The sequence below is a fragment of the Acanthamoeba castellanii genome (assembly GCF_000313135.1).
Source record: "Acanthamoeba castellanii str. Neff unplaced genomic scaffold scf7180000084777, whole genome shotgun sequence".
Taxonomy (NCBI): domain Eukaryota; phylum Discosea; order Longamoebia; family Acanthamoebidae; genus Acanthamoeba; species Acanthamoeba castellanii.
The window spans coordinates 603572-629403 of NW_004457712.1; the positions used below are offsets into that span (position 1 = coordinate 603572).

Genomic DNA, 25832 nt, shown 5'->3' on the forward strand with positions numbered 1-25832 from the left:
CAATACACCTTCATCTCTTCTTGACTCTCGCCGCAGGTCAGGTGAGCGAAGGGGTGTTGTGTGAATAAGTTGAGAGACTCCTTTTTTGCTGCTGGTGTGTGACGGTGTGGCGATGCTGGCAGTTGTCACTCGGCGTTGGTGCCGCCGCCCTTGGCCTGCCACTCCGCGTTGGTCTTGAACTCCTGCTCCAGTCGTTCTCGTGCCCTGCACACGCCACACACGCAAGCGACAGCAACGATGAGCGAATGGTGTGCGGTGTGTAGTGGTGGTGGTGCATTGTACCTGTAGACCTTGGACTGCAGATAGAAGGACCCACCATTGGCAGGATCGTTTGACTTGAACAGCTGTTCGTATCGCTGTGTGTCACACAAGTGCAACGTTGTCAGTTTTGGCTGCCGATGTGCGCCGTGTGCCGTTGTGTGAGTGCGAATAGGTGTGGTGTGGTGTGCATTCGTCTACCTTGGTGACTTCCTTGAGTTCGTAGGGCGGTCTCAGCCCCAAAATTTTCTGCGCCTCCGCCAGCGAGAGGCCTGCCCCGGTCTGCTTGGCCTCTGCTCGGCGAGCACGAGATGAACAATATTAAAATGATTTAAAAGATAAATTGAATTAAATGCAAAGGGCGGGCGACGCACTGAGGCCGGCTTGTCGCCAGGCATCGAGGAAGGCCTTCCCGAACACTTGCGAGCCCACGCCCAGGATGTTCAAGAGCAGTCGCACCACCTGCAGCCCCCCCCGATAATTTAATCTCGATATAAATTAAATCAACGCGCCACTGATGATATCCGGCACCGGGTAGGACCAGCGCCAGGCGCCAGGGGCCAGAGCGAAGTGTGGAAGGATGAGGTACCATGTTTGATCTGGGGTGTGGGTTAAAAAAAGAAAATAAATTTGCTTTTCGATTTTCTTTTTTAAGAAGTGTGTTAGGGGAGCGAGGAGACAAAGGCCGAGGGGAGGAAGGCAGGGAAGGAGCCGGGCTCGTCGCCTCCCATCTCCACCACCTGCACCTGGGCATCCCCGGCGGCGGCCATGAGGTAGGCCGGCTTCTTGTCGTCGGCTTCGGCCTCTGTTGATGTCGTCGTCTCGTCCTCCGCCTGCCAGTAGCTCTCTGAATAGTCCAACAGGATCTGCTTGCCCTGTTGGTGTTGTTGGTGTTGTTGGTGTTAATGTTTGTTGGCGAGCTGAAGCATTGTCGCCGGCGTACAGGTTGAGGGCGAGCAAAGGGCGAGTAGTAGTAGTACCTTGGGGATGAACTGGGTGGCTGTGATGACGGCCTGCTCAGCGCCCCGGTCGAAGAAGCACTGCAGCTCGGCGTTGGCGTACCGCGCAGAGTGGTTGATCATGCCTGTCGAGGAACGTTGGGTGTGAGACGAAGGCCATCGGGCGGTGGTGGGCCTATAAAGAGGGGGGGGGAAGAACGCACCTCCGAGGTTGCGGTAGTGCGTGCCGTCAAGCACCATGCCCTCCACGCCTGACACGACCGCGTACGCCCGATTCTTGATGGTCCCTGCTCGCGAGAGGAATGGAAACATGTTAGTTACGAGGCCTGACGTGGCGCCATTCATTTAAGAGAGAAGAGGTGTACACCGCGCACCTTCAGCGCTCAAGCGACCACCATAACGGCAGATGTAGCTGCCGGGCTGGTAGTCTTTCCCCGCAAAGACGCCATATCCCACGCTTGCGTCGATCTGGCCAGGATGAGGTTTTCATCTCCCGTGCTTGCTTCAATGTCCTTCATATACTTCTTCCTGTTGTGTGGTGTGTGTGTGTGTGGTGTGTGTGTGTGTGTGTGTGTGTGTGTGTGTGTGTGTGTGTGTGTGTGTGTGTGTGTGTGTGTGTGTGTGGTGTGAAAGTGGTGAGCATAACAACAACAGCAGCAGCAACAAACACATTCACTCGCTCAGTGATTGAGCGCACCTGAACTCGACATCGGTTTCGCCAATCCCGAAGCCGCTAAACATGAGCTCTTCGATGTACTTGTGTCCGCACACAGGGAGCGCGCAGTAGGTGACCGTAAGTCGCTCCTCGAGTTGTGCGACGGGCCACTGGGCCACGCTCTCGTGGGCCTTGTCATAGACCGTGATCGAACGCGGGATGAGATGTGACGGCATGTGTGGCACCATTCCCAGCATTCGCGCATAGTCTGATCACACCCCGCACGCACGCACGCACGCACGCACAGAGAGAAGTGAGCACTCACATTCAAGCGCCGCGGCGACGCGGGGACAAGAGCGCACCTAGCGGAGTAGCAGAGAAGGCATCGGTTACGTCGATGTCAGCGTTGTATTCGGCGAGCAACATGGTCAGCATCTGCCTGCTCTCGATAAATATGCTGTAGTGCAATGGCGTGAACCCTGGTCGATCGCAGTAATGAGAAAACAGGGTGAAGAAGAAGAAGAAGAGACGAGTGCGTACCGGTGATGATGTCGTTTTTGTTGAGGTCGAGGGCAACGCCTTTGTCCCTGGACTCGCGGATCAGCATCTGCACGATGTCTGTGTTCCGCGTCATCACGGCGTAGTGCAGAATCGACTTGTTGTTCTCCTCCAGAGGCTCGCCGGGTCGAAGCGAGAGCTCCTTCCGCACCTGGACGTACACCGCTTCGAGGTCGCCGGCGAGCACCACTTGCTGCAGCGTCGTCTGGTACTCGCCCGACGTCTGCCGCCAGGAACGAGGAAGAAGAAGGAGACCACTTAAGACAAAGAACCATCTTCCGCCACACATCTGCCAGGAGCTGCCGGGGAGTACCTCTTTGGCGGTCTTTCTTGCTTGAATCGAAAATCGCTTCCCAGCTCGCTCATCAAATTTCATGTGTGTCAGGTAGTGAGTCTGCATGCCCGAAGATCGGAAGCGGATTAGCAACTTGATTAATAAAATTGCATTTAGAAATAAAATGAAGTGATTGCGAACCCTCCATGGTATGGGAGAAGGGCGATCTCGCAACAACAAGCAATCTCTCCCAAAATCACGTCCGAATCGTCGAAACCACCCCGATTCGTCCCAACAATCCCGCACGGCCATGGCTGAGATTTAAAAATAAACAAAAAAGCTGTGTTTTGTTTTATTTCAGTTCGATGAAATAAAACAAAACAAATAAATTAATATAAAAACATGTCATGTTTATGTACAGTTTGGGGCACACGTCGGTCGGACGGATCGGCTCAGTCGTCGCGACTGCCGCTGCTGCTACTGGCGTGGCTAATGTCTTCGTGGTCCATTGTGTCGTCATCATCGTCATCGCCGCCCTCCGTTCCGGGAACATGGCGATCGGATACCACCTTGTGGAAGACCTCCTCCAGAGCTGTCGTGTCGTTGCGCCAGTGACCGTGTCAGTGTCGCTTCACACGTGAGGGAGAAGAAGAAGAAGAAGAACTCGTACTGGTGTTGCTGATGCCCCAATCGGTGATGCCCACGCTGTTCTTGTTGGTGTCGATGTTGCGGAACACCTGGCTGAGGACCACCGACTTCTTCGGGAGGTAGAAGAGCACCGTGCCGCTGATGTTGCTGATCTCCTTGGCCCCGGGCACCAGCTGCTTCACGAATCTGTCCCATCGAACGAACAAAACCGGGCGTGAATGGTAAGTGCAAGGGACGCGCGTGAAGATGAAGCCCAGTCGGAGGTGAGGCGCGTCGTACGCGATGGCCTGCGGTTTGTTGTCGTGGTCGGCGCAGGTAATGGTGAGCTTGAAGCCCTTGCCGAACCGCGACTTCAGCTCGGCCGAGGTGCCGACGGCGCGCACACGACCCTCTGCCATGATCACCTGTTGGGGGGCAAGATCAGTCTACCGCACAATGCCGCAGAGAGAGAGAGAGAGTGAAACAAAGCGTACGATGCGGTTGCAGAGCGCCTCGGCTTCCTCCATGGAGTGGGTGGTGAGAATGAGTGCGGATTGCTTCTTTCGGGCGCTGATGGCCGACCACAGCGCGCGCTTGGACTTCGGATCCAGTCCCCTGTGTTGCACAACAAGAGAGCGGTGTTTTCGATCAGTCACCGTTGCGGCGCCCTCGTCAGGCCATGATGCGCGTACGTGCTGGGCTCGTCCAGGAGGATCAGCTTGGGGTCGCCCATGAGAGCTAATTATTAGGGAAAAAAACCATAAAATAAATAAGAAAATGATCACCGATGAATGTAGCTGGCGGGCGAGAGCGGCTACGTACACATGCCGACGGACAATCGACGCTTCATGCCGCCGGAGAAGGCGCGCACGGGCTTGTTTCGGACCTTGTAGAGGTTGAGCGACTCGAGCACCTCACGCACCTCCTTCTTGAGCGCCTTGCCGTGCACGCCCTTGAGCCGGCCGTAGAATTGCAGGTGCTGCACGCATCAGAAAAAAAAAAAAAAAAAAGAACGGCCATGCGTCAGCGCGCCCCAAGAAAAGACCAGGCGGGAGGCGAGACTGTAGGTCCGTACCTCCCTTGCAGTGAGACTGCCCCAGATGATGTCGTGCTGCGGGCACACGCCTAGAGAACCGCATTGAGTGAGATTGGGTGCGTGGTCAAAGCAATGTGAAGGTGTGACGTTATAATAGTGTGTGCGTACCGGTGAGCAGGTGGATGTAGGAGACGTCGCCCGGCAGCACGAAGTTGTACATGCACACTTGGCCGCTGGTGGGCTGGATGAGTCCGCAGATGATGCCCATGGTCGTCGTTTTGCCCTGCGCGTAGCGGTAAGATGAGGTGAACTGACTAGGAGGGACGGGGAGGCGGGTGGCATGTGTTCGTACCGCTCCGTTGGGGCCGAGGAAGCCCACGCACTCGTTGGAGCCGATGACGAAGCTGGCGCCCTTGAGCGCACGCTCGGGCTTTCTCTTTTTGACCGCCTTCCCGCACAGCCTGTGGTGTGTGCGGGCCTTGATGAGTAATGCGCGAATCACTCGGTTGCAACGCAATGCGTGGCGGCGTACCGAGGAATGTAGCGCCACCAGGAAAACGGCGCTGCTTCCCAGAAGGGGACATTGTACTCCTTGGTCAGGCTCTGCACCTTCAACTGCAGAGCCACAGTGAAGGAAAGTTCGCGTGAACACCTCACACGACAACAAAGAACGAAGAATGCACTGCGACAGAAGAACGAAGCGCGGAGGGAGGGGGGATGCGTACGGGAAGATTCTCGTCGGAGTGCGCACGACTGCTCTCGGCCTTGACGTCCTCGGGCTCGTGTCCGTCCTCGAGGTCGTTTTCTTCGGGGTTGCCGTGGCAGCAGCCGCAGCGTTCGATCAGGTGGCGCACGCCGGGCAGGCGCTTGAGCGGCGCGAGGAAGAAGAGCGGGTGCTTGGGCAGACCGTAGGTGCCCGGGAAGACCTGGTCCAGGTAGAGCGCGAGGACCAGCATGACGGCCCACTGGACCACCAGGAAGGCGTAGATGTGCGCCATGTTAGCCGGGCCTTTGTCGATGTCGCCGCCCTTGAGTCCGGGTCCATTGTAGGAGACCTGGACACAACAGCACGCCATAGCGACGACGAGGCTTAATACAGAGATATCCACCACAGCGCACGCACGACACGACACGCACGACAGGACACACGTACCTCACTGAGGAGCCACGATATGCCACGCACGAGAGCGAATGACGGCACCACAGAGATACCATTGAGTGCTGTTGCCGTCCATCATAAATTGTTCAGTGATCGTTCAGTTCATCAATTGACGCTCGATCATGACGCACGCACCTGGCTCGCCGACGTCGTTGATGAGCGTCTGGATGGTGAACACGGCGACGAAGGTGATTCCCAGAATGTAGAAGTAACCAAAGGCTTCACATGACACCCACGCCCGCCGGTCAGCTGATGTCATCGATGATGCAGCGCAGAAAAGGGGCGTAAAAAGCGTACTCGATGCGCTGCGCTCTCTCTGGAAGAAGACAGAAATAAGGAACGACATGGCCACCAAGGTGTGGCCCCAGATGAAGAACAAGATGAAGTAGACGCCAAAGTTGTTCACCGTGAAGAAACGGAATTCTACGCACGGCACGACATGCACCAAGGTGAGCTGGGTTCTGGATGAAGTGTGTGACGCATCAAGTGTTGTAGGTCGGGGCCACGTACGAAACACCAGGCCGGCGATGATGAGGAACGCCGCCACGAAGCAGTAGAGGAGATAGCACCAAAAGTAGTTCACCAGCCAGTAGATCGGCATACGAAGGCCCATCTGGTCGATAACGCGAAGCAGTGATTAATTACATTCTGTTACGTGCTGCAACGAATTGTGAAGAAGTCTGTCGTCGTACCATCTTCATCATCTCCCTGATTCTGTTTTCCTTCTCGTAGGCCAGGCTCTGCATAAAAGATGAAAGTTTACCTTTGTAGTTGTGTTGTATGCACGGTGAGCTCTTCAATGCATTTGGAGAAATGGAGTACCGAGAGGAACACGGGCAGGAGCTGGTGGAGGATGAGCGCGAAGAAGAGACCGCCCACCAAAGTCGTAATGTCGAAGTCATTGTAGTCGTCCTTCTGCGGCAGTTTCTTTATGCCCACTAAAGCCGGAATCGGGAGGTCAACACGCGCACGCACCCACGCACGCACACATGCACCACCGCACGCACACGCACGCACACTACGCGCCACAAAGTGGGGACGTACGAAAATTGGCCACGATTTGGGGAGACGGGAGGAGCGAGGCGAAGGCCTGCGTGATGAGGCTCATGGCACCCACGATGTCCCGTCCTCGCGAGATGGTGTAATTGTAGTAGACCCCGAAGTCGAGCACCGAGTTGTCCACCGACACCTCGTCGAACACGTACGCTGCACGGCATTGATGCGATCGAAAACGATCGAAGGTAAGGCACAACAACAACAACCAACAACAGGTGGTGGAGAGTTGAATACCAGTGGTGTAGCGCGCGCCCTTGCCGGTTGCGTCGTAGAGGATGCGGTTGATATCGGCCACGCTGTTCTGCTGAACGATCGAGTAGTTGTACGGTACCGACGGAACGAGGTCCAGATCCTTCAGAAATATTTCTGAGTCGTCGTACTTGGGGAACTGCACTCCACAACAAGACGAATGTGAGTTCAATTTCATTTGCTTGCATCACAGACAAAGGCGTGTGTCGTGTGTGTCGTGTCGTGTCGTGTCGTGTCGTGTCGTGTCGTGTCGTGTCGTGTCGTGTCGTGTCGTGTCGTGTCGTGTCGTGTCGTGTCGTGTCGTGTCGTGTCGTGTCGTGTCGTGTCGTGTCGTGTCGTGTCGTGTCGTGTCGTGTCGTGTCGTGTCGTGTCGTGTCGTGTCGTGTCGTGTCGTGTCGTGTGTCAGTGAGAGCACCTTGATGGACACGGTGCGGTTGGTTAGGGCAATGGCTCCGAGTAGGCCCGACCCTGTGCCGCCGTAGGGGTCGAACTGGCCGATGTCCACCTCGCCGACCATGCCCGCGTCCGTGTAAAGGATCTCGGCCGAGGCTGGCCGGTAGTCGCCCTCGGCCGGCCTGCTCAAGCTGCACAAGTGACATTCCATTCCATTGTTGATGTGAGCGTTCGATGCTTACGTGCAGTTGTGGTGGAGGGACAAGGGAAGAGACAACAGCAACGTACATGAGGAATGGCGCCTGGTTCTTGGGGTCCCGATAGGCAACGCTGTCGTTGTCCACCAGTGTGGAAATCCATTGTTGCAGCAAGAACAAGATCAGCATCTGTGTGGGAGAGCACACATGGTCAGTAAATAAAATAGTATAAATTTCGGGCACTTTATATAAATGGCCGATGGAGAAAAACAAATAGTATAAAATTCGGCCGCAGATAAAAATCTACTAATAAAGAAAAACAAATACGAGTGGCGAAAAAAACAAAAACTCAAAAAACAAAGTTTGGGTGCTGGCGTGTACGAGGATGATGGGCGTGAGAATTTGGCAGGTGTTGGTGCCGTAGTTTCGCTTCTGGGCGATGGCACTCTTGGCCAGCAGCGCCCAGCACTGGCTCCGGTAGGAGAGGCGCTTCTTGATCATCCGTCGCAGCTCATGGTCGCCCAACTGCGCCAAGTCCACCCCGTCTTCCTCCACCACTGTGCCCTTGCCCATCCTGCACCCCACAAAAAAAGACAAGGCTTAGAGGCCAGAAAGAAGCTGTGTGGTGGTTGCAAGGGAGTAGCACCTGTGTCAGCAGGCCAAGATGAGGGTTTCTCTTGTGCCAAGGTTCTGTTCGACAACAGACTGAGAGCACGACAGAGACGAAGGTTGTTGCTGATTCAAATACACCGAGCTGAAGGACAAGGATACCCGTACCAGTACAAGAAGCTGGCCTTGCGGAGTTGCATTTCCTGCCGAATAATTGGCATTCCAGATCGGGAATTCCTTCTATTGGCCGATATTTCGGACGATAATTATTGAACCCGAGGACAACTGAAAATTCAGACTAACAACGAATCGGCTCTTTGCCCTATACACCCGACCAGTTGCGCCAGCAACTACAAGGCCTTGAGCTCACCCACACCTTCCAGCTCCCCTCGTCTAGTTTTAGTTTTCAAAGACACCAACAAGTCGCACCACCCGACAGGCGACAAAGGGGGCACCCACCAGACCGAAAGACTCGCCCAGCGGCCCGCTGAGTTTATTCGCCAACAGGATGTCGAAGACCACCGCCTCCGCTGCGTGGATCACCCAGTTCGGTCTGCTGATGTGGAAGAACTGGACCCTCTCCGTACTGCTTACCTCCTCGCTCACCGCTCTCTTTTTCATTTCTGTATTTATTTATCTAAATTTGGACAAAATAGTTTACAAAGAGAAATGATGGCGTGGCCTTTGTATGCAACGCTGATCGTGTGGTGGGTGCGCCAACGCAGAAACGAGGGTACAAGATCATGATCATGCAGATCCTGTCGCCGTTCTTCTTCATCCTGGCCCTCTACGTCATGAACGAGGTCCTTAGCAACACCTCTAAGGAAAACCTCTATGATGACCGTACGGAGCCTTCGACCCTCGACCTCCATGTGCATGGCTTGTCGTGTCGTGTGTCACTCATCATTACCGGTGGCAACCACTCGAACGCTGCGAAACAGAACCCACTCCGGAGCCGGAGCGCGTGGGCCAGATACCTCGGTGCATTGTGGGCAGCAACAAGGGTGCGCACAACGCGCTGCGCTTAACATCAAGTGTCGATCTTGACTCTGATCTCTCTCTCTCTCTTCTTGCTTGTCCCCCGAAACAGATCGTTGCTGGACGATCGCCTACGCTCCACGGAGTACCAACAGCACGAGCATAGTGGAAACATTAATAGCAGGCGTACGTTTTCCCAGCGTTCAACTAGAGCGTGACCAAGTGGCGTTGTCGCTTCTTCTTCTTCTTCTTGATCACGACTAATGGTCTCTGTGCAGATACGAGCAGACAGTGACTTACCAGAAGATGAAGTGATCGGGTTCGACACGGAGGACGAGCTGGACGACTTTGTCTACAACAACCCGAATACCACTCAAGGAGGTACGCCAGTTAATGCGATGCTTGCTCGAGGCGCAATCAATCGGGAGACTGACGCGGCGCATGCCCACAACACACACGACACGACACAGGTTATGTGTTCAATGTCTCGCAAGTGGGCGGCAACACGGTCGTGGGCTTCACGCTGCTGACCAACCAGACGAGCCAGATGCGCTACGGCAAGGTCATCAAATACGCCACCTACGTCCAAGTGCCGATGATGGTCGCCCTGCAGCGACAGCTCTGTGCGTAGCCCACTACTTATGTGCCGTTGTATGGGCGACACCGACGGTCTCCAACTTACGCCCTCGTTCGGCGTGAGCAGTCAAGTACGCGACGAACAATCCCGACTTTGTCTTCTCCGTGGATGCCATCGAATTCGCTCGCCCCCCGCCCGAGACGCTCAACAGTACGCATCGTCTCGTGCGCACGCACGACACACACGACACACGAGTTGGCTCGTTGCGTGGATTTACCGTCATTCACTGACACTGGTTCGTTCGCGCGCGACCAGTCATCGGCAGGGCTGGATCGACCTTCTTCTTCGGTTGCCTCATGTTCAACTTCGGTACGTGCCAGTCATCATGAATGACTGCTCATCGCGGCGCAATTTTGCTCTGCTGCTGCTGGTGGTGGCGTGCTAACAATGATTACGTATGCGCGTGCAGTGATGGCGCTGGTGCAAATCAGCACAGAACGCGAACTGCGACTCCGTGCGACGCTCAACCTCATGGGCCTGCGGGTACGCGTTCACATCCACCTTGGAAGGTCCCTCGTCATCGATCATGTGAGTTCTCAAGTGGGCCGCACACGACACACACATTCGTACACGTACAGGACTCGGTCTACTGGTCGACCTGGATGATCACCTACATCTTCTTCGCGACGTGGACGGTGCTCCTGCTGTGCGCCTTCGGTGCCGCGTTCCAGTTCGATTTCTTCCTGGACAACAACTTCGGGACCTACTTCATCCTGCTCGAGCTGTTCGCCCTGTCGCTCGTCCCCCTGTCCTTCCTCACCTCCACCCTCCTCAAGAAGTCCAGCTCTGCCAGTACGTCACCACCGCACACAAGACTACGCACGCACGCACTGACCAGAGTGTGCGCGGTGCAGTCAGTATGGGCTTCTTTGTGTTCGTGATTGGATTCTTCTTCCAGCTCACCGCAGTGTTCCTCTACGACGATGACGCCGGTGGCGGCACCATTATTGGCCAGGTACGCACGCGACGTCGCGCACATGCGTGCACCCGCTTTACAATAGAGTTGTCGGCTGACACACCTTTTGTTTTTCCTCGGCCCCGCAGTACATTCTCGCGTGGTTCTCGCCCGTGATGCTGGCCAAGGGCCTCAACGACATTGGCGAGGCCCAGCCGGGCTACTCCTTCGGCGACATAATCGACAACACCGACAAGTGGCCGCTCATCCAGGTGCGTACACCTCTTTTCATCAACGTAGTGGCGGCCAACGGTGGTCACGCGGGCGGTGCTGATGGTGGCGGCGGTGATGCGTTGACAGTTGTACATTTGGCTGGTGCTGGACTTCTTCCTGTACCTCGGCCTGGCGCTGTGGTTCGACAACATTCTGCCCAACGAGCACGGCGTGCGTCGGCCCTGGTACTACTTCGTGACGCCGTCGTACTGGACCGGCAAAGTGTCTGCGCGTGCGCCCCAGCCCCATGACGACACCCCGCCGGTACTCGCCTTTCACAACACGACACGCACTCGCACACGACATCCACACACGTGACATGGAGAGCTCACATTGGTGATCATCATCAGGACGAAACGGTGGACGAGGACGTGTACGCCGAGGAAAAGAACGTGCGGACGGACAACCTGCCGGAGTCGACGGCGGTGAAGATTATGAATCTCAACAAGACCTACCCGGGCTGCAGGAAGAAGCTCGGTACGTGGCGCCAACAAAGTTCGTTTTCGTTTTCGTTTGCTCACTGCCGTGTGTGGGTGTGGATGCAGGTAAGAACAAGTGCACGCGGTGCTTCATGAAGTCGTTCTGCTGTTGCTGCGGCAAACGTACGCCCTTCCAGGCCGTGTCCGACGTGTGGTACCACATCGACTCCAACCACCTGTTCTGCCTGCTTGGACACAACGGTGCCGGAAAGGTACGCGCCCGCACAACACACACCACACACACACACACACCGGTGGTGAACTCATGATTACGTGTGATTTGCAGACGACTACGATCAACATGCTGACGGGCCAGATCAGCCCCACGCACGGCGATGCGGAGATCTACGGCTACTCGATCCTCACCCACATGGACAAGATCCGGGAGATGATGGGCGTCTGCCCGCAGTTCGACGTCCTGTGGGCCGACCTCACCGGCCGCGAGCACCTCATGCTGTTCGCCGGCATGAAGGGCATCCCGTGGAAGAAGCTCTCCCAGGAGGCCGACGACCGGCTCGGCGTACGGCCGCGCCCCCACACCTCCGTCCACAACGCGATTGATGTGCTTCATTGGCCATCGCTTACCCTCACCTCACCTGTACCGTGCGCGTGTTTGTAGGAGGTGAGCTTGACCAAGGCCATGAACAGGCTCTCTTCGGGCTACAGCGGTGGAATGAAGCGCCGCCTCTCCGTCGCTGTCGGTACGTAACTGTGCAATCGCGTTGACTCGGGATTCTGTAGTGGTGGTTTCAACTCGTACTCACAGTGAGCTGTGTTTTCCCCTAATATTTGTGCAGCGCTGGTGGGTGACCCCAAGGTCGTGTTCCTCGACGAGCCGGTACGCTCTTGGTCTTGAGCCAGTTTCGAACTACTCTTCGCAGGCCTCGGTTCGGTTGACTGACGCGAGGGTTTGACTCCATTTTTTTGTTTTCAATATATAGACAACGGGCATGGACCCCGTGTCGCGTCGCGAGGTGTGGGACATCATCGAGCGCGCCAAGAAGGGCCGCGTGGTCATCCTCACCACCCACTCCATGGAGGAGGCCGACACCCTTGCCGACACCATCGGTACAGCCTTCTCGCCCACAATTCATCGACAACAACCAAATAACAATCAGCACAACACACAACGGTGCAGCTATCATGGCCAAGGGTCAGCTGCAGTGTATGGGCTCGGCTATCCACTTGAAGAAGAAGTTCGGAGCCGTACGTCGCTCCCACCACCACTCCCTTCTATTCTCGGACCTAAAAAGCTGCTGCTTGTGTCTGTGCCTGATCCGCAGGGCTACCAAATCACTGTGGCCGTCAAGAGGGAGTCGCGCGGAGCCGTCACCGAGTTCTTCGAGTCGCAAATCGAAGGTGCGTAGCGCGTACCACTTCCGTGTCGCGTTCCTGTGCGTGCGTGATCGGTCGCTCACTCGCAAGAGCCATGCAGGAGTCGTGATGGAGGCCGACGGCGTGTCGGACTACCTCAACTTTGCCATTCCGGCCGACATCCAGGACCTCTCCAGCTTCCTCGCGTACGTCCCCTCTATGTGTGCGCACACGCAACACGCGCTCGCACACCATCGAATGCTGATGTATGAACGTTCAGACTATTGGAGACGAAGAAGAAGGAGCTGGGCATCACCGACGTGCTGGTGTCGCTTACCACGCTCGAGGAGGTCTTCCTCCGTATCACCGAAGAGGCCGAGAACAGGGGCGAGCAGGACGATGATGGCTCGGACGACGACATCGATGACGACGACGATATGCCAATCTCCCCCAAGGCCGTCGAGGTGCGCCATTGTCTCTCTTTCGCTCTTTCCCGTCGTTCTTTTTCTTCTCTCGCATCTAAACTGGAGGCCGTGTTCGTGTGGACAGATGGACGTGCGAAAGGACAACAAGAAGCACAAGCAAGTCGAGCAGAGTGATGACGACAACAGCGACTAAGCCAAGCCTGCGGGCAGCCAGCCAAGCTGGTCGTTTCATCAGCGAAAAAAACTACTATTTATTCCTGTACAGCCAACAACGTTGATTGCAACAACAACAACAACGAGGATTTTTAGAAGCTGAAGGTGGTCTCCTCCCAGGGCTTGATGGTGTGGCCGCGGGTGTCGCGGAAGAAATAGTGGACCGTCCGATCGCGTCGCACCAGAATGACGGTCTGCGAGATGGTGCCGTAGACGGGTCTGCGACGCCACGGCAGTCGCAGCTTTACGAAGAGGTGCTGCATGCGCAGGTGGTGGTAGAGTCCCGCCAGCAGCGACGGCACGAGCGCGCCCAGGACGACGCAGCCAAAGAACGAAGCCAAGAGCGAAGACGACGAAACCGAAGGCGATGAAATGGTGAGCGCGTAGACGAGGAAGGCGACCAGGAAGAAGACGGTGAGCGCGGCCGATGCGGAGAGGAACGTTCGTAGGCCGGGCTGGACGCGCCTCTTCACCGACGTGTGGAAGAACTTGGCGAAGAAAGACCAGAGCGACATCGACGCCGGCCCCCCTGCCGCCTGCGTCGCAGCGGGCAGCAGCGGCTGCTGTTCGGTGAAGAGCGCAGCGAGGCGATCGCGCAGCTTCCGCGTCTCGTCTTGCGACGGCTCTTCAGACGCGGGCGTCGAGTCCAAGATGTGGGCAATTCGCCTCCTAATGTACGGACACTGTAAGTGGTGACGTCAGTAAGGCGCAGCAGCTGCTTTCGAATGGTAGATCACTTTAGAAGAAGAAGAACCTTGACGAACTCGTCGCCGAAGAGATCGTTGGCGAGGCCGTAGACGCCTTGACACAGGGTATCGATCTTGGGCCAGCCGGCGTCGTCCACCTCCACGGCGCAGTTGCTCACGCACTTGATCTCCACCTGGTCGGCGAACACATTGCCCCACATCAGGTTGAATCCCATGTACTGCCGTCTGGCACACGCCCACAGGTCGAGGAATGTGAGAAATGCCGTGTGTGCGTGTGTGCGTGTGCGTGTGTGCGTGAGGTGGTGCGTGTGTTTACATGTTATCGGGAAGATCGAGGGAGGGATCAAGGATGAAGTCGAGGACGAGCTTTCCCCGCGATATGCCGCCAGGCCCTCCGCGCCCGCCGATGTTGGTCAGACCCGCGAAGTCTCCTACCATCGCTCAGGAGCGCGTCCTTGTCAAGATCGCAACCGTACCGACACGGTGATGAGGGGGCAGAGGAGAACCGGTGGTCGTGTGCACTCCTATCCACGTGCCGGCGCTGCGTAGGTCCCGACCGCAGAGCACACCATCCGCGCCCACGTTTGGTGACGTGCTGTCTCTGTTCTGTGCAGGGCTTCAAGGTGAGATAAGCAGGGCGCTGCAGCAGTTGTTTGCGTGGGGGGGGGTTAGAACCTCGAACTCGTCGCGATTGGAGACAAGAACAAACGAGTAGTCCGGATGCGCGTTCAGCGCGAAACCGATGAGACACATCTGTGCACGGATCAAGTGAATCTGTTGCGATTGACCTCTGGAGCATACTTGGAATTTTCGGGTGACGTAAGCAGTGACGTCAGCGCCAGCGAGGCAAGCGCTGCATCAGAAAGATCAACCATAAAACAATCAGACAGATACGCAAGAGAATGAGTTCCGATTTAGAGAGATGGTGGAAGGACTTGCCGGTGCTGACGAAGTACCTTTTTGTGGGATCGTTCGGCGTGACGCTGGCAGCGAATTTCGGGCTGCTCAGCCCCTACAGCCTGGTGCTCATTTGGCCTAAGATCATCACCGAGTTCCAGCTGTGGCGGCTGGTCACATGCTTCCTCTTCCATGGCAAGCTGGGCTTCCCCTTCCTCATCCACATGCTCTTCCTGTACGCTCCCTCCCTTCGCGCTGTAGCGACTCCATTTCTTTGGTACATCTGGTGCCGTGCTCAATCTTTATTGCTTGCAGGGTGCGGTATGCCAGTTCTCTGGAATCTGAGATCTTCAACGGCCGTCTTTCGGATTACGTGTGGATGCAGGTTATCACCTGCTCCCTCCTCCTGGTACGCCTATCTACCCCATGCTGCACGCCAGCACCAGCCCCATGCACAATCTATGCCATCTTGCACTGCTGCATTAGCCGCTTTGCATTCTGACAAGAGCTCACTGTCCCGCTTCGCTACGTGCACCCTCCATCTGACAGGCCAGCACGCTCATCCTGCCCTCTCCCATCCTGGGCATGGGCCTGATTGTGTCGCTTATCTACTACTGGTCGCGCAAGAACCCGGACGTTGAGATGTCCCTCATGTTCGGCATCCGCTTCAAGTCCATCTACTTCCCGTGGGTGCTCTGCGCCATGAGGTCCGTACTCCTTTTCCTCGCCGCACACACCATGAACCATGGTGCTCACCGTCGTCACATGTCACGATCGCGAAACCGCAGCCTCTTGATGGGCGGTTCGCCTCTGGCAGAGCTGTGCGGCATTGTTGCCGGCCACTTCTACTTCTTCTTCGAGGACATCATCCCTCGCACCAAGGGCTATCGTCTTCTCCAGACGCCAGCCTTCATGTACGTCTCGATCTTGATCTGCCCTCAGAGCCCTATCTGGTCACTGACGTCTCACCACTGCCTTCTTCGTCTTCTTCTTCTTCGTCGTCGTCTTTCCCTCGCTCTGCGCATCGGCAGGTATCGATTGATCCCGCCGAGTACAATTCGTACAACCGAGGCGCGCAGCAGCAGGCCACCCGTGGCCCCACTTTCACTGGCACCGGCTACACCCTCCGTGGATAGATCCCAGTTATCCTTCGCCCTCCAACACCCGCATCCACAAAACCAACCCCTTCAACTCTCTTCCTCTCTTCCTCTTCTTCTTGGCCCTCTGGCCTGGCTCTGCCTCCCCTCTTCCTGTAAACAAAGCAACGCGAGAGTGATCGCAACGCGGAATTCCAAACGCGCGTTCGCAAGACTGGTGCAACATTCCACGCATTTCTGGGGAATGCAATTAATTATTTCTCAAGCTCTCGTGGGACGACGGCAAAGAGAAAGAGGAAGAGCCCCTCTTGACCGCTGCACCACACTCTGCCGCCCCAACCGCTTTTTGCTGCTTCGTTTGGCAGGAGGCTTTAGCGCTTCGACGAGGAGAGGTTGAGGGAGAGTGTTAACCGAAGATGAGCGACGTACCGACGTTGGAGGTTAGCTTGCAGGAGAAGAGGCAAAGGGACTACAACCCTCAGCTCGATATGGACATGCGGAAGTGGGTGGCGGCCTTCCTGGGGGTGGACGTCGATCTCTCGCCTTCTACCTCCTTCGCCTCCATCTTCAAGGACGGCATCCTCCTCTGCCGCATTATCAACAAAATCAAGCCCGGCACCATCCCAGAGCCCGCCCGAACTGGTTTGGCCTTCAAGCAGATGGTGAGGGGCCTCCCCTTTGTTTGCGTCTCCAGACTCTTCCTCTCTTCATTTTCATTCTTCGACATTTCGAGATTATAGATTTGTGTAGAGGAAGGAAATGGTAAGATGGAACACCCTGGCCGACTGAACACGACCGCTTCACTACAGGAAAACATCCAAAACTATTTGCACGGGTGCAAGGAACTGGGGCTTCCCGAGAGCTCGCTCTTCAACACCATCGATCTCTTTGAGGAGAAAAACGTCAACATGGTTGGTGCCTTCTCCTTCTTCTTTGTTTGTTGTTCACGTTTCATTATTCATCTTCATCGATGGTGACGTGTGACCACTGGGCTGTGGTGGCGTGTTGTTGTTATGGTGTTTGTTTGCAGGTCATCAAGAATGTGTACAACATGTCTCAGATCGCCAGCGGCGTTCGTCCCGGCTCAATGCGTGATGCTTCGTCATCGGCCGCCGCCGCCAAGCAGCGAGGCCTTGCCACATCCATGTCGGTACTCTTCTCTTCTGCGCTTCCATCGAAGCTCCGAATCCAACCCTTGTACAAACTTTGGCCTTCTCGGAGCTAAAAACCTGTGCGCGCTCTTTCGAACAGTCGCCAAACTTGAAGACATCCAGCGGTTCGTTGGTCATCGGCCGCTCCCCGCCTCCGCCGCCTCCCGCGTCGTCGAAGCCCACACCGGCTCAGGCACAGGCGCAGCCTTCCACCACCAGTCAGCCGGCACCGCCGGCACGACCCGCGCGATCGGGGTCGGTGCGACCGCCCGTCCCTCCGCGCTCCACCATTCTCAAGGCCGCGCCCGTCGTGTCCGTCACCTCGACCCCCGTGTCGTCCATGGCCGAAAAAAGGTGTGTCGGCTCCAACCCCGTGCGTCTCACACACGGGGTGTGCTGACGCACGTGCGTGTTTTCAGAATCTCTCGACGGATGAGCTTCGGGCGATCGCAGGCGCAGCAAATGATCGCTGCCGCCGCGGCGGTTGTCACGCGCGGTCCTGACGTCTCCAGTCTCACCGACGACATCAACGCCAAGGCCGCCTTCAAATACAATCCGCTGCTCGAAGAACAGGTTAGTGTGCCGATCGTCGATCAGTTACGCCTCGCCATCGATCGTCATCGCTTACGCGTTCATCTTGGTTGTGTGATTCAACGCAGGCATCGCGATGGGTGTGCGGCGTGCTGGGCGTCATGTTGGACCCGAGCCGAACCTTCATCAGCTCCATCAAGGACGGCGTGTTGCTCTGCAAGTACGCGTTCCCCTCATTTTTTTAGGTTCGTGCTCGTGGGCTCACCACGGACGCCTTTGTAGGCTCATCAACAAGCTGAAGCCTGGCACTATACCTCAAATCCACACGTCTTCCATTGCATACAAGCAGATGGAAAACATTGCCGCCTACCTCAAGGTCTGCCCCACACAAGCCATGTGTCTCTTGCTTGTGTCAATGAAGATCCTCTCACCGAACATGTTGTCCCTGTGGTTCTGCAGGCCTGCGTGCAGTTGGGCCTGTCGGCATACGATTGCTTCAACACGGTGGACCTCTACGAGGAGAAGGATATCAACGTGGTACGCTTTCCTGCCTTATATTCGGGTAATCTGCTACGAGTCAAGTCATTGTCGCATTGCAAGCCTCGATTCTTGGCCCGATCATCACTTTTTTGATCCATTTGCAGGTCATCAACAACATCCACGTGCTGGCCAAGCACGTCAAGGCCCAGGGCATCGGCGGCGAAGGCGTACCTGCGATCGAGGACAGCAAACGGTTTGCGCCATCTTCGCACGAGCTCACTCTGCCCGGGCCTAATCATCTGTTGTTGCTGTTGGCGCGCAGGGCGAGGCGGCCGTACTCGATATTCCTCACCGAAGTGCAGGGCCTGCAAGAGCTGCAGGCGTCCCTGGCTGATCTGGTACCCGCCCACATCACCCACGTGTGAGCTCACACAGATGATCGCATCTCCATTTCTGTTTTTGCTCACCCACCAGCGACTCTCGACCGACAGCCAGCTGATCCGGTGGAAAGCGAGTTGGTGGAATGGATGAACTCGCACATCAGCAAGGATGGAGGACCGCTAATCTCCAATACCCACAGCGACCTCAAGGACGGCGTCGCGCTCATTCGCCTTCTGGTTCGTCCTTCCCCATCGTCTCTGCCACCTTCATTCTACGCTTCCTTTTCGTTCTTTCATATTTTTATGATTCTTGTAATAATTTTGGATTTAATTTTTATAATAAATTTAATAAAATATATATTGGTTAATATTGTTGGGTTATGTAGGAAGTGCTTTCGGACGTGCGGGTGGGCCACTACGTCGTGGACCCCAAGCTGCCGTGGCATCGCATCCAAAATGCAACACTCATTCTCCGTTTCATCGCCGAGCAAACGTTCTGGAGCGTGCGCGGCTGCACCTCCCACGGTACGCGCCCTATTTGCCCCCATTCTTTTGTGGCCACCTTCATCATAATCACAACCACGTCTCCATCTTCCGTTGTGTGTACGCAGACATCGTGCTGGGTAATGCAGAGCCGCTCAAGACGCTGCTCAAGCACATCCGCTCCAAGTTCGACCGCGACTTCTTGTTCCAAGGAAGTACGCCGGCCATTTTCTTTGTGTCATGCTAGTTAGAGGGAACATCTTATCAATGCCCCCTGTCTCGTGCGTTTATTGCAGTGGAGAAGGGAACGCGAAGGCAGAAGATCGCTGAAGAGCTGACCACCACGGAGCGGACCTACGTCACTCACCTTCGCACGCTCACCAACGTAGGCCCATCGCTCCTCGCTCATTCGCTTTCGCTTTCTCAAATTGTGTTGACGGCGACTGTGATGAACAGGGTCTGCTGAACGAGCTGAAGAGCCACCTGGGCCAGGCCACCGAAGTTCTCACTGCAGACGAGATTGAAGAAGTCTTTGCGAACGTTGAGGAAATTGTGGAATTCCACAGCAGCCTGCTGGACATCGTCGAGGCCCGACTGGCGAGCTACACCGCGCTCACCGAGTTCGGCGACCTCTTTGTGGAGAAGGTGCGGCCAATCATCACTTTATTGTCGCACATGGCGTCTGACACTCTGTCACAGTTCGACGAGACCTTCGTGACCATGTACAAGCGCTACGTGCGCGATTTTGATTCCACGCACCTCGTCATCAAGTTCCTTGAGGGCGCCAAGCCCGAATTCCGAGTACACATCGACGTGCGTCCCTCCCCCTCTTTCACTCTTTCACTGTTGGCTCCTCTGCCTTCTGTTGGTCGGTCGCCTTGGTCAGGCCCTGCCGTGTTTTTAACTCCGAGCTCTTCTCTTGCCACCGCCTCTTCGTAACAGAAATTCGAGAACGAAGAAAAGAGTCGGTCGGGTCTCCTCCTGAACTCTTTCCTGATTCTTCCCGTGCAACGCGTGCCTCGTTACATGCTCCTCCTTCAAGTACAGTGTCCACCACCATGCCCTGGCCTTGTTTCGCACACTGACCAATGCACAATGTGGCGGACATAGGAATTGGAAAAGCAAACACCCGAGGAGCACCCCGACAGCCCCAACATCAAGAAGTCCATCGAGATTCTGGGCAACATTCTCGTACAGTCTCCCCCTGTGGTCATATTCTTTTCTATTTGTGTTATGTTATGTTATGTTATGTGTTTGCGCATTGCTCACCATACCTGCAGGATGACATCAACGCCAGCAAGACCAAGTCCGATTCACAGCATAAGCTCAGCACCATCGAGAGCTCCATCGCCGGACTTGAAGCACTGCCCATCGACGTATGTATTCGGTCGCGCCGCGCACACGCACGCACGCACACCACCCCACACGCACATGCACGGGATAAGGTCTCGAAGTACTGACTTGCGAGATTGCCGCACACATAGACGTTGGTCCATCCCAAGCGGCGGTACGTGCGAGAGGGCGTGCTGACGTGGCGAGGCGAGTCGGAGGACAACCCGTCGCCGTACTTCTTCCTCTTCAACGACTTCCTGATGTACACCACCCGGCGAGGGAACGAGGAGGGTCCGGACGAGGGCGGCAAGGCGTTCGAGTACATCACCATCGTGCCCCTCAACTTCATCACCCTGGTCGAGGAGTGCGAGGCCGAGCCCAACGCCTTCCAGGTCGCGCTCGAGGAAGAACTCACACTCTTCGTCGCACCATCGCCCAAGGCACGGCGCACCGTGTTGACATGTCAACGTGTTGCGGGTCTGTTGGGGAGGTGATGGTCATCATTCTGACAGCCTGGCTCTGGTGGTGCAGGAAAGGGACGAATGGATCAAGGACCTGCAGCAGGCGCTCGACGAGAAGGTGGTCATCCAGTTCTGCGAGTTCTAGAGAAGAAAACAACCGCCACGATGGTGGCAGTCTGGACCACTCACCCTGTACCAACTACACTCTCCCCAGATAAATCAGGGAGCAGCAATCTTCATTTATTTGGCACTTCGGAAATGTCTTCTGCCTTCGCTGGCTCCGGCCAACGGCGAAAGAGAGTTACAGCACTCCAGCGAGACTGCCATTTACACAGCTGAGCCTCGTACACGTACACTGAAAAGAAGATGAACGGAAGGAGTTGGGTGGCGCTGTGCTTGCTGGCGCTGTGCGTGGCCGTGGCGTCGGCGGTGGTGGAGTCGGACCTGCGGCCTTCGTTCGTGGGCCACAGGGTGCTCCGCTTCGGGCTGGCGGACGACCTCGACGGCGAGCAGCGGCTGAGGCTCGGCGCGGCCGTGCGGGCTCTCGGGCTCGATCTGTGGGCTGAGCACCCGGAGTGGGCCGACGTGCAGGTGCCCGACGTCCTCCTGCCCCAGGTCGACGCTCTCAACATCCCCTACACCGTCATGATCGAAGATCTCCAGGCTCTTGTCGATCTCGAGCGCTTCAGCATCCAGGTTTGTCGCCCCCCCCCCCGCACACTTATTGCTTTATTTTCTTTTATTACGCAATTTATTTTATTGGTCTTCTGTTTATTTTTCTTCTCGCCGCCATTTGGCACGTGACGGTCCATTTTTTGATTTGTTTTTTTTTTTTTTGCAGCGGGCGACGAACGACTCGTTCTTCGGCGGCTTCCGCACGCTGGACGAGTTCAACAACTTCATGGCCACGCTGGCCAAGCAGTACCCCGACCTCGTCACCCAGATCGTACGTTGACGCTCGCCCCTCCTTTGACTCCTACTGCGAGTGCTGACGTGAACAACTGCGCTTCGGCCGTTGTCGCACCAAGACGATCGGCAAGAGCGTGGAGGGCCGCAACATCAACGGCATCATCATCACCTCCCAGAAGAAGACCACCGGTACCCTTTCCTCGTTGTGTGCGGTGGCGTGTGCGGTAGTGTGTGCGGTAGTGTGTGCGGTAGTGTGGTCGGTAGTGTGTGCGGTGCACACCTGACCCGGGTATCTGCAGGCAAGGCGGGAATCGTGTACAACGGAGGCCAGCACGCTCGCGAGTGGATCAGCCCGATGACCAACGCCTGGATCGCCAACCAGCTCGTCACCCTCTACGGCAAGGACGCGCAGATCACCAACTTTGTTGACAACATCGAGTGGACCATCATCCCCATCGTCAACGCCGACGGCTACGTCTACACCTGGACCACCGACCGCATGTGGAGGAAGAACCGGTACGCGTCCACCCTCGTGAACTCATTGTAGCGATAGTGACCTCGCTGACGTAAGCCATGTGTGCGTCGTCTGTGCCGTGTGTCGTGTCATGTCGTGTAGCCGCATCAACAAGGAGAGCTGGTCTGGTTGCGTCGGTGTCGACACCAACCGCAACTGGGAGTTCCACTGGAACGAGGGCGGTTCCAGCTCCAACACTTGCGCTGAGGACTACATGGGTAAGATTTATCTTAAGGACCCGTGCAATTCTCCTCCTCCTGACTTTGATTAATTTGTGCTCTCGTGTGGCCACAGGTCCCAAGGGCTTCTCCGAGCCCGAGGAGACCGCGCTGGCCTCCTACATCAAGTCCAGGGGCAACGTGCTCGGCTACATCGACTTCCACTCTTACTCTCAGCTGTGGATGACTGTATGTTAGTTCCCTCCAAACTGCGCCTTTGACCACCATTATTGACATGTGTGTTGTAATATCAAACGCACAGCCTTGGGGCTACACCAGCGCTCTGCCCAAGGACTACCCGGACCTGCTCCAGGCCACCAAGGGTACGTGCGGCGCACTGGACTTCGTTGCAACAACAGCCTGTTGACATGTCCGATCGCCGTTTCGCCCCCACAGAGTGCGTGAGCGCGCTCTCCGCCGTGTACGGCACCAAGTACCAGTACGGCAACATCGCCACCACCATCTACCCCGCGTCCGGCTCGTCGGTCGACTGGACCTTCGGCGTGGCCAACGTCACGTACTCGTTCGCCGTCGAGCTCAGGGACACCGGTACCCACCACCCTTTTTTGAACTTTTATTCTGTACTATTTATTAATTAATTTGTGTCGCAGGTCGTTACGGCTTCGTGCTGCCGCCGAGCGAGATCGCCCCCACGGGCGAGGAGACCTTTGCTGCCGTCAGGGCCATGGCCGCCTACATCCTCAAGAAGCTGTAAGATGCGGAACTGAGGAAGTTCGCTGGAACCACACAGGCCACTTTGTCCTACATTAATTGTCAGGAGCAGTTTGTTACTACTACTGGTGTCCACCCATTTATGCGATTTGTCTTCTTCTCACCTACCATCATACTCAGCACCCACAAGACTCACAAGACCCAAGCAATCACAACCCCCGAACAATCACACCAACAATGCGCCAGCTGTATGTGGACTACGAGAACAAGTGCCAAAACTTCATCAGGCAGGCCGTCCCGGTCATCGACGCCCTGTACGGCGCTCACCAGGAGAAGGCCACCTTCCCGCTCGAAGTGCACATCTTCTACCGGGCCGACACGCCGAAGAAAGCGCTCCCGCCCGAGCGCGAGTGGCTCGTTCACCACGCGGTCCGCTCGACAGCGAAGAACGCAGCCGACAAGGCCCTCCTGAGACAAGTGGTCAGCCAGTTGATGCCGTACGTGAGAGATGCGACCGCGTTCAAGCAGAAGGCCAGCACCATGACCATCGTATGCGGAGGAGACAAGATCTACGAGAAGAAGTTTGGCGAGTGGATTCGCGTCGTGCTGGTGCGTTAGCTGCATGGCAGGCGCGTCTTGAAGAGTCCTTGGTGGCCGCAGCCTCACTTTTGCTTCACCAACAGGACGGAGATCACAGGTCGCTCCTCGAGTTTGTCCTAACCGAACAAACTGCTTGCAATTACGTGTATGATTGAACAAGATGTAAATAGATTCAGTCCAGTCGTAGCCACTTGGAAGAGACAGCTGCCCCTTGGTCGCTCGCAACAAGCTTGTTGGCTGGCGGAGGTGCGGTGCGGGCAACGATTCGTGACGCACGTTGAGATTATTTATTTTATGATTTATTCAAACCTGTTCGTGCGAAAAGAAAAAGGGGCTTAGGAGACGGGCCTGCTACACAAACTACAACTTTACAAGACGTAGTACAACAACACGGCTGCATGATTACCGACAACGACGAGGTACGTTGCCTCTTCATTGCCCGCCTTTCTCCCGAACAAAATCAAATGTGCGAGATGCTGATCCTTCCAATTGCCGCAGGATTGCGACGTCGCCCCCATGGCTGCAGTTGGTAGAATCCTCTCCCTTCATGTGTTTGCACCTCTCCAACGTTGAACCTTACGTTCTGCCTTGCAGTTTCGCCATCTGTTGCTCTTCGATTCAAGGAGTATCGAGATGTCGTTGTGATTCCCTACAACAACAGCGAGGACTACCGCCAGCTGTCCGTGGCTGCCTGGGTCTATTGCGAGAAGGACGCATCGTGTAGCAGCGATCCGTGCTACCTCCTTGCCAAGAAGGGATCTTTTGCTCTTGGCCTTCGCTCAGATGAGATCGCCATGGCGTTTCACAACAAGGTACCATCCCTGTTCTGCGCATCTCGAAAGATTTCCTCCTCACCTTCAACACAGCGACCCGGCTGGCAATGGATTGGCAGCAGGTGGCGCATGCCTGCCCAGACCTGGACCCACGTCGTGGTGGTCTACGATTCTACCTACGAGCAAGCGTGCACGTACGCGAACGGAAGGCTCGTCTCTACACAGCAGGTTAAAGGCAAGCTCAAGGGTAGTACGCAACCGCTGCTCATCGGCGTCGAGTTGAAGGTAAGGAGTAGCCAGCCCTTGATGTATTGCTTTTCTTGTCTGCGCTAGAGCCCGGGCTGATCGAATCACCTGTGCACGCACAACAGCCAGACAAGGGAACACGAACGCGCTTCAAGGGTCTCATTTCGTACGTCACGCTGTGGAAGCACACCATCGCGCCCGACACGATCAACCAGCACCTGTCGGGCGCTATCACTGGCACCGAGCGCGGCATCATCGGACACTGGCCCATGACCGAGGGCGTGGGCGAAAAGATCTTCGACGCCTCACCCAACAAGCTCGATGGCGATATCAACTTTGCCCTGTGGTGGATGAACTCGGATTCTGTCGGTACGCATGCGTTGGGTTACTCTTTCATGTTCTCATGCGGGCTTATTGCTGATCATCCTGGGCTTTTCAGGGCATGTCGACGTTCCCAAGTCGACGCTGGTGGAAGACATGAGGAAGATGTTCAACTCACCGCTGGGCAGCGACTTGAAGCTGATAGCATCCGACGGTCGAGAGCTGCACGCGCACAAGATCATCCTCGCCATGCGTTCGGAAGCGTTCCGTGCTCTGCTCTTCGGCGGGATGCGGGAGAGCACGCAGGCGGAGATCCAGTTCCCCGACATCAAGTACGAAGTGCTCGCGCTGGTCGTTGAGTTCCTCTACACCGACACCGCGAACATCACCGGCGATATCGTCGTGGGCCTGTTCATGGCGGCGGATCAGTACCAGCTCGGCCGACTTCGCGCGCTCTGCGAAGACTTCATCCTCCAGAACATCTCCATCGAGAACGTCTGCACCATCTTCCAGACGGCGGACCAGTTGCAGGCCCACAAGCTGCGCGGCTTCTGCTTCAACTGGATCATCAATAACTTCGGCGAAGTCCTCACCTGCGACGCCTACCCTCAGCTGCCCGCCGAGCTACAGCGGGAGATCAACTACGCCGCGGCGAAGATGCACTTTGGGAAGAAGCGCAAGCTGGACGAGGCCACGAGCGAACCTTGACATCCCCGACGTCGGCCAAAGAGGAATGCCACATCGCTGTACATACTCCCATCCTTCTCCCTACGCCGAGTCGTAGAGGGGGCAACTACGCTTCATGCGGTACAATCG

General features: G+C 56.2%; 9 protein-coding genes across 9 annotated transcripts; 6 read left to right on the forward strand and 3 right to left on the reverse strand.

Annotated features, from left to right (window-relative positions):
* Positions 1-125: 125 nt before the first annotated feature.
* Positions 126-2806, reverse strand: ACA1_290500 (SET domain containing protein; the record flags this gene model as incomplete). Its single annotated transcript, XM_004367973.1, is given in 13 exon segments — positions 126-204; positions 283-356; positions 460-551; positions 633-720; positions 939-1133; positions 1239-1342; positions 1421-1504; positions 1592-1674; positions 1915-2140; positions 2235-2351; positions 2413-2581; positions 2594-2653; positions 2744-2806. The coding sequence occupies 13 exon segments, from the start codon at positions 2804-2806 to the stop codon at positions 126-128; spliced, it is 1434 nt and encodes a 477-aa protein (XP_004368030.1).
* Positions 2807-3156: 350 nt separating this feature from the next.
* On the reverse strand, positions 3157-8230 carry ACA1_290510 (ABC transporter, ATPbinding domain containing protein; the record flags this gene model as incomplete). Its single annotated transcript, XM_004367974.1, has 23 exons — positions 3157-3296; positions 3375-3538; positions 3632-3756; positions 3826-3946; positions 4024-4069; positions 4154-4310; positions 4407-4456; positions 4536-4650; positions 4720-4828; positions 4900-4982; positions 5093-5422; positions 5521-5588; positions 5662-5745; positions 5824-5949; positions 6037-6139; positions 6219-6266; positions 6349-6464; positions 6571-6732; positions 6817-6970; positions 7247-7406; positions 7513-7610; positions 7803-7995; positions 8193-8230. The coding sequence occupies 23 exons, from the start codon at positions 8228-8230 to the stop codon at positions 3157-3159; spliced, it is 2790 nt and encodes a 929-aa protein (XP_004368031.1).
* Positions 8231-8538: 308 nt separating this feature from the next.
* On the forward strand, positions 8539-13224 carry ACA1_290520 (ABC transporter, ATPbinding domain containing protein; the record flags this gene model as incomplete). Its single annotated transcript, XM_004367975.1, has 24 exons — positions 8539-8613; positions 8756-8873; positions 8972-9034; positions 9121-9173; positions 9287-9389; positions 9479-9631; positions 9712-9795; positions 9901-9954; positions 10055-10128; positions 10224-10437; positions 10554-10600; positions 10690-10812; positions 10901-11077; positions 11164-11290; positions 11359-11504; positions 11579-11812; positions 11912-11993; positions 12090-12130; positions 12234-12360; positions 12431-12498; positions 12576-12651; positions 12728-12812; positions 12887-13070; positions 13156-13224. 24 exons carry the CDS (start codon positions 8539-8541, stop codon positions 13222-13224), a joined length of 2577 nt encoding a protein of 858 aa, XP_004368032.1.
* A 112-nt stretch (positions 13225-13336) lies between these two features.
* On the reverse strand, positions 13337-14389 carry ACA1_290530 (uncharacterized protein; the record flags this gene model as incomplete). The annotated part of the gene is made up of 3 exons (XM_004367976.1): positions 13337-13927; positions 13999-14176; positions 14268-14389. The coding sequence occupies 3 exons, from the start codon at positions 14387-14389 to the stop codon at positions 13337-13339; spliced, it is 891 nt and encodes a 296-aa protein (XP_004368033.1).
* A 464-nt stretch (positions 14390-14853) lies between these two features.
* Positions 14854-15984, forward strand: ACA1_290540 (Der1like domain family, member 1, putative; the record flags this gene model as incomplete). Its single annotated transcript, XM_004367977.1, has 5 exons — positions 14854-15083; positions 15179-15257; positions 15398-15555; positions 15637-15766; positions 15880-15984. The coding sequence occupies 5 exons, from the start codon at positions 14854-14856 to the stop codon at positions 15982-15984; spliced, it is 702 nt and encodes a 233-aa protein (XP_004368034.1).
* Positions 15985-16361: 377 nt separating this feature from the next.
* Positions 16362-20908, forward strand: ACA1_290550 (calponin domain containing protein; the record flags this gene model as incomplete). Its single annotated transcript, XM_004367978.1, has 21 exons — positions 16362-16625; positions 16755-16856; positions 16976-17095; positions 17197-17450; positions 17516-17669; positions 17756-17847; positions 17910-18003; positions 18087-18164; positions 18272-18360; positions 18430-18505; positions 18599-18724; positions 18874-19012; positions 19099-19185; positions 19267-19355; positions 19427-19615; positions 19670-19783; positions 19913-20011; positions 20081-20161; positions 20251-20346; positions 20455-20754; positions 20834-20908. 21 exons carry the CDS (start codon positions 16362-16364, stop codon positions 20906-20908), a joined length of 2718 nt encoding a protein of 905 aa, XP_004368035.1.
* A 221-nt stretch (positions 20909-21129) lies between these two features.
* On the forward strand, positions 21130-23119 carry ACA1_290560 (carboxypeptidase A3, putative; the record flags this gene model as incomplete). The annotated part of the gene is made up of 9 exons (XM_004367979.1): positions 21130-21459; positions 21605-21709; positions 21792-21861; positions 21972-22188; positions 22289-22404; positions 22481-22593; positions 22667-22727; positions 22801-22953; positions 23016-23119. The coding sequence occupies 9 exons, from the start codon at positions 21130-21132 to the stop codon at positions 23117-23119; spliced, it is 1269 nt and encodes a 422-aa protein (XP_004368036.1).
* Positions 23120-23313: 194 nt separating this feature from the next.
* ACA1_290570 (uncharacterized protein) lies at positions 23314-23694 on the forward strand (the record flags this gene model as incomplete). Its single annotated transcript, XM_004367980.1, has 1 exon — positions 23314-23694. One exon carries the CDS (start codon positions 23314-23316, stop codon positions 23692-23694), a length of 381 nt encoding a protein of 126 aa, XP_004368037.1.
* A 380-nt stretch (positions 23695-24074) lies between these two features.
* On the forward strand, positions 24075-25724 carry ACA1_290580 (BTB/POZ domain containing protein; the record flags this gene model as incomplete). The annotated part of the gene is made up of 5 exons (XM_004367981.1): positions 24075-24095; positions 24300-24488; positions 24543-24734; positions 24821-25064; positions 25135-25724. The coding sequence occupies 5 exons, from the start codon at positions 24075-24077 to the stop codon at positions 25722-25724; spliced, it is 1236 nt and encodes a 411-aa protein (XP_004368038.1).
* Positions 25725-25832: the final 108 nt, after the last annotated feature.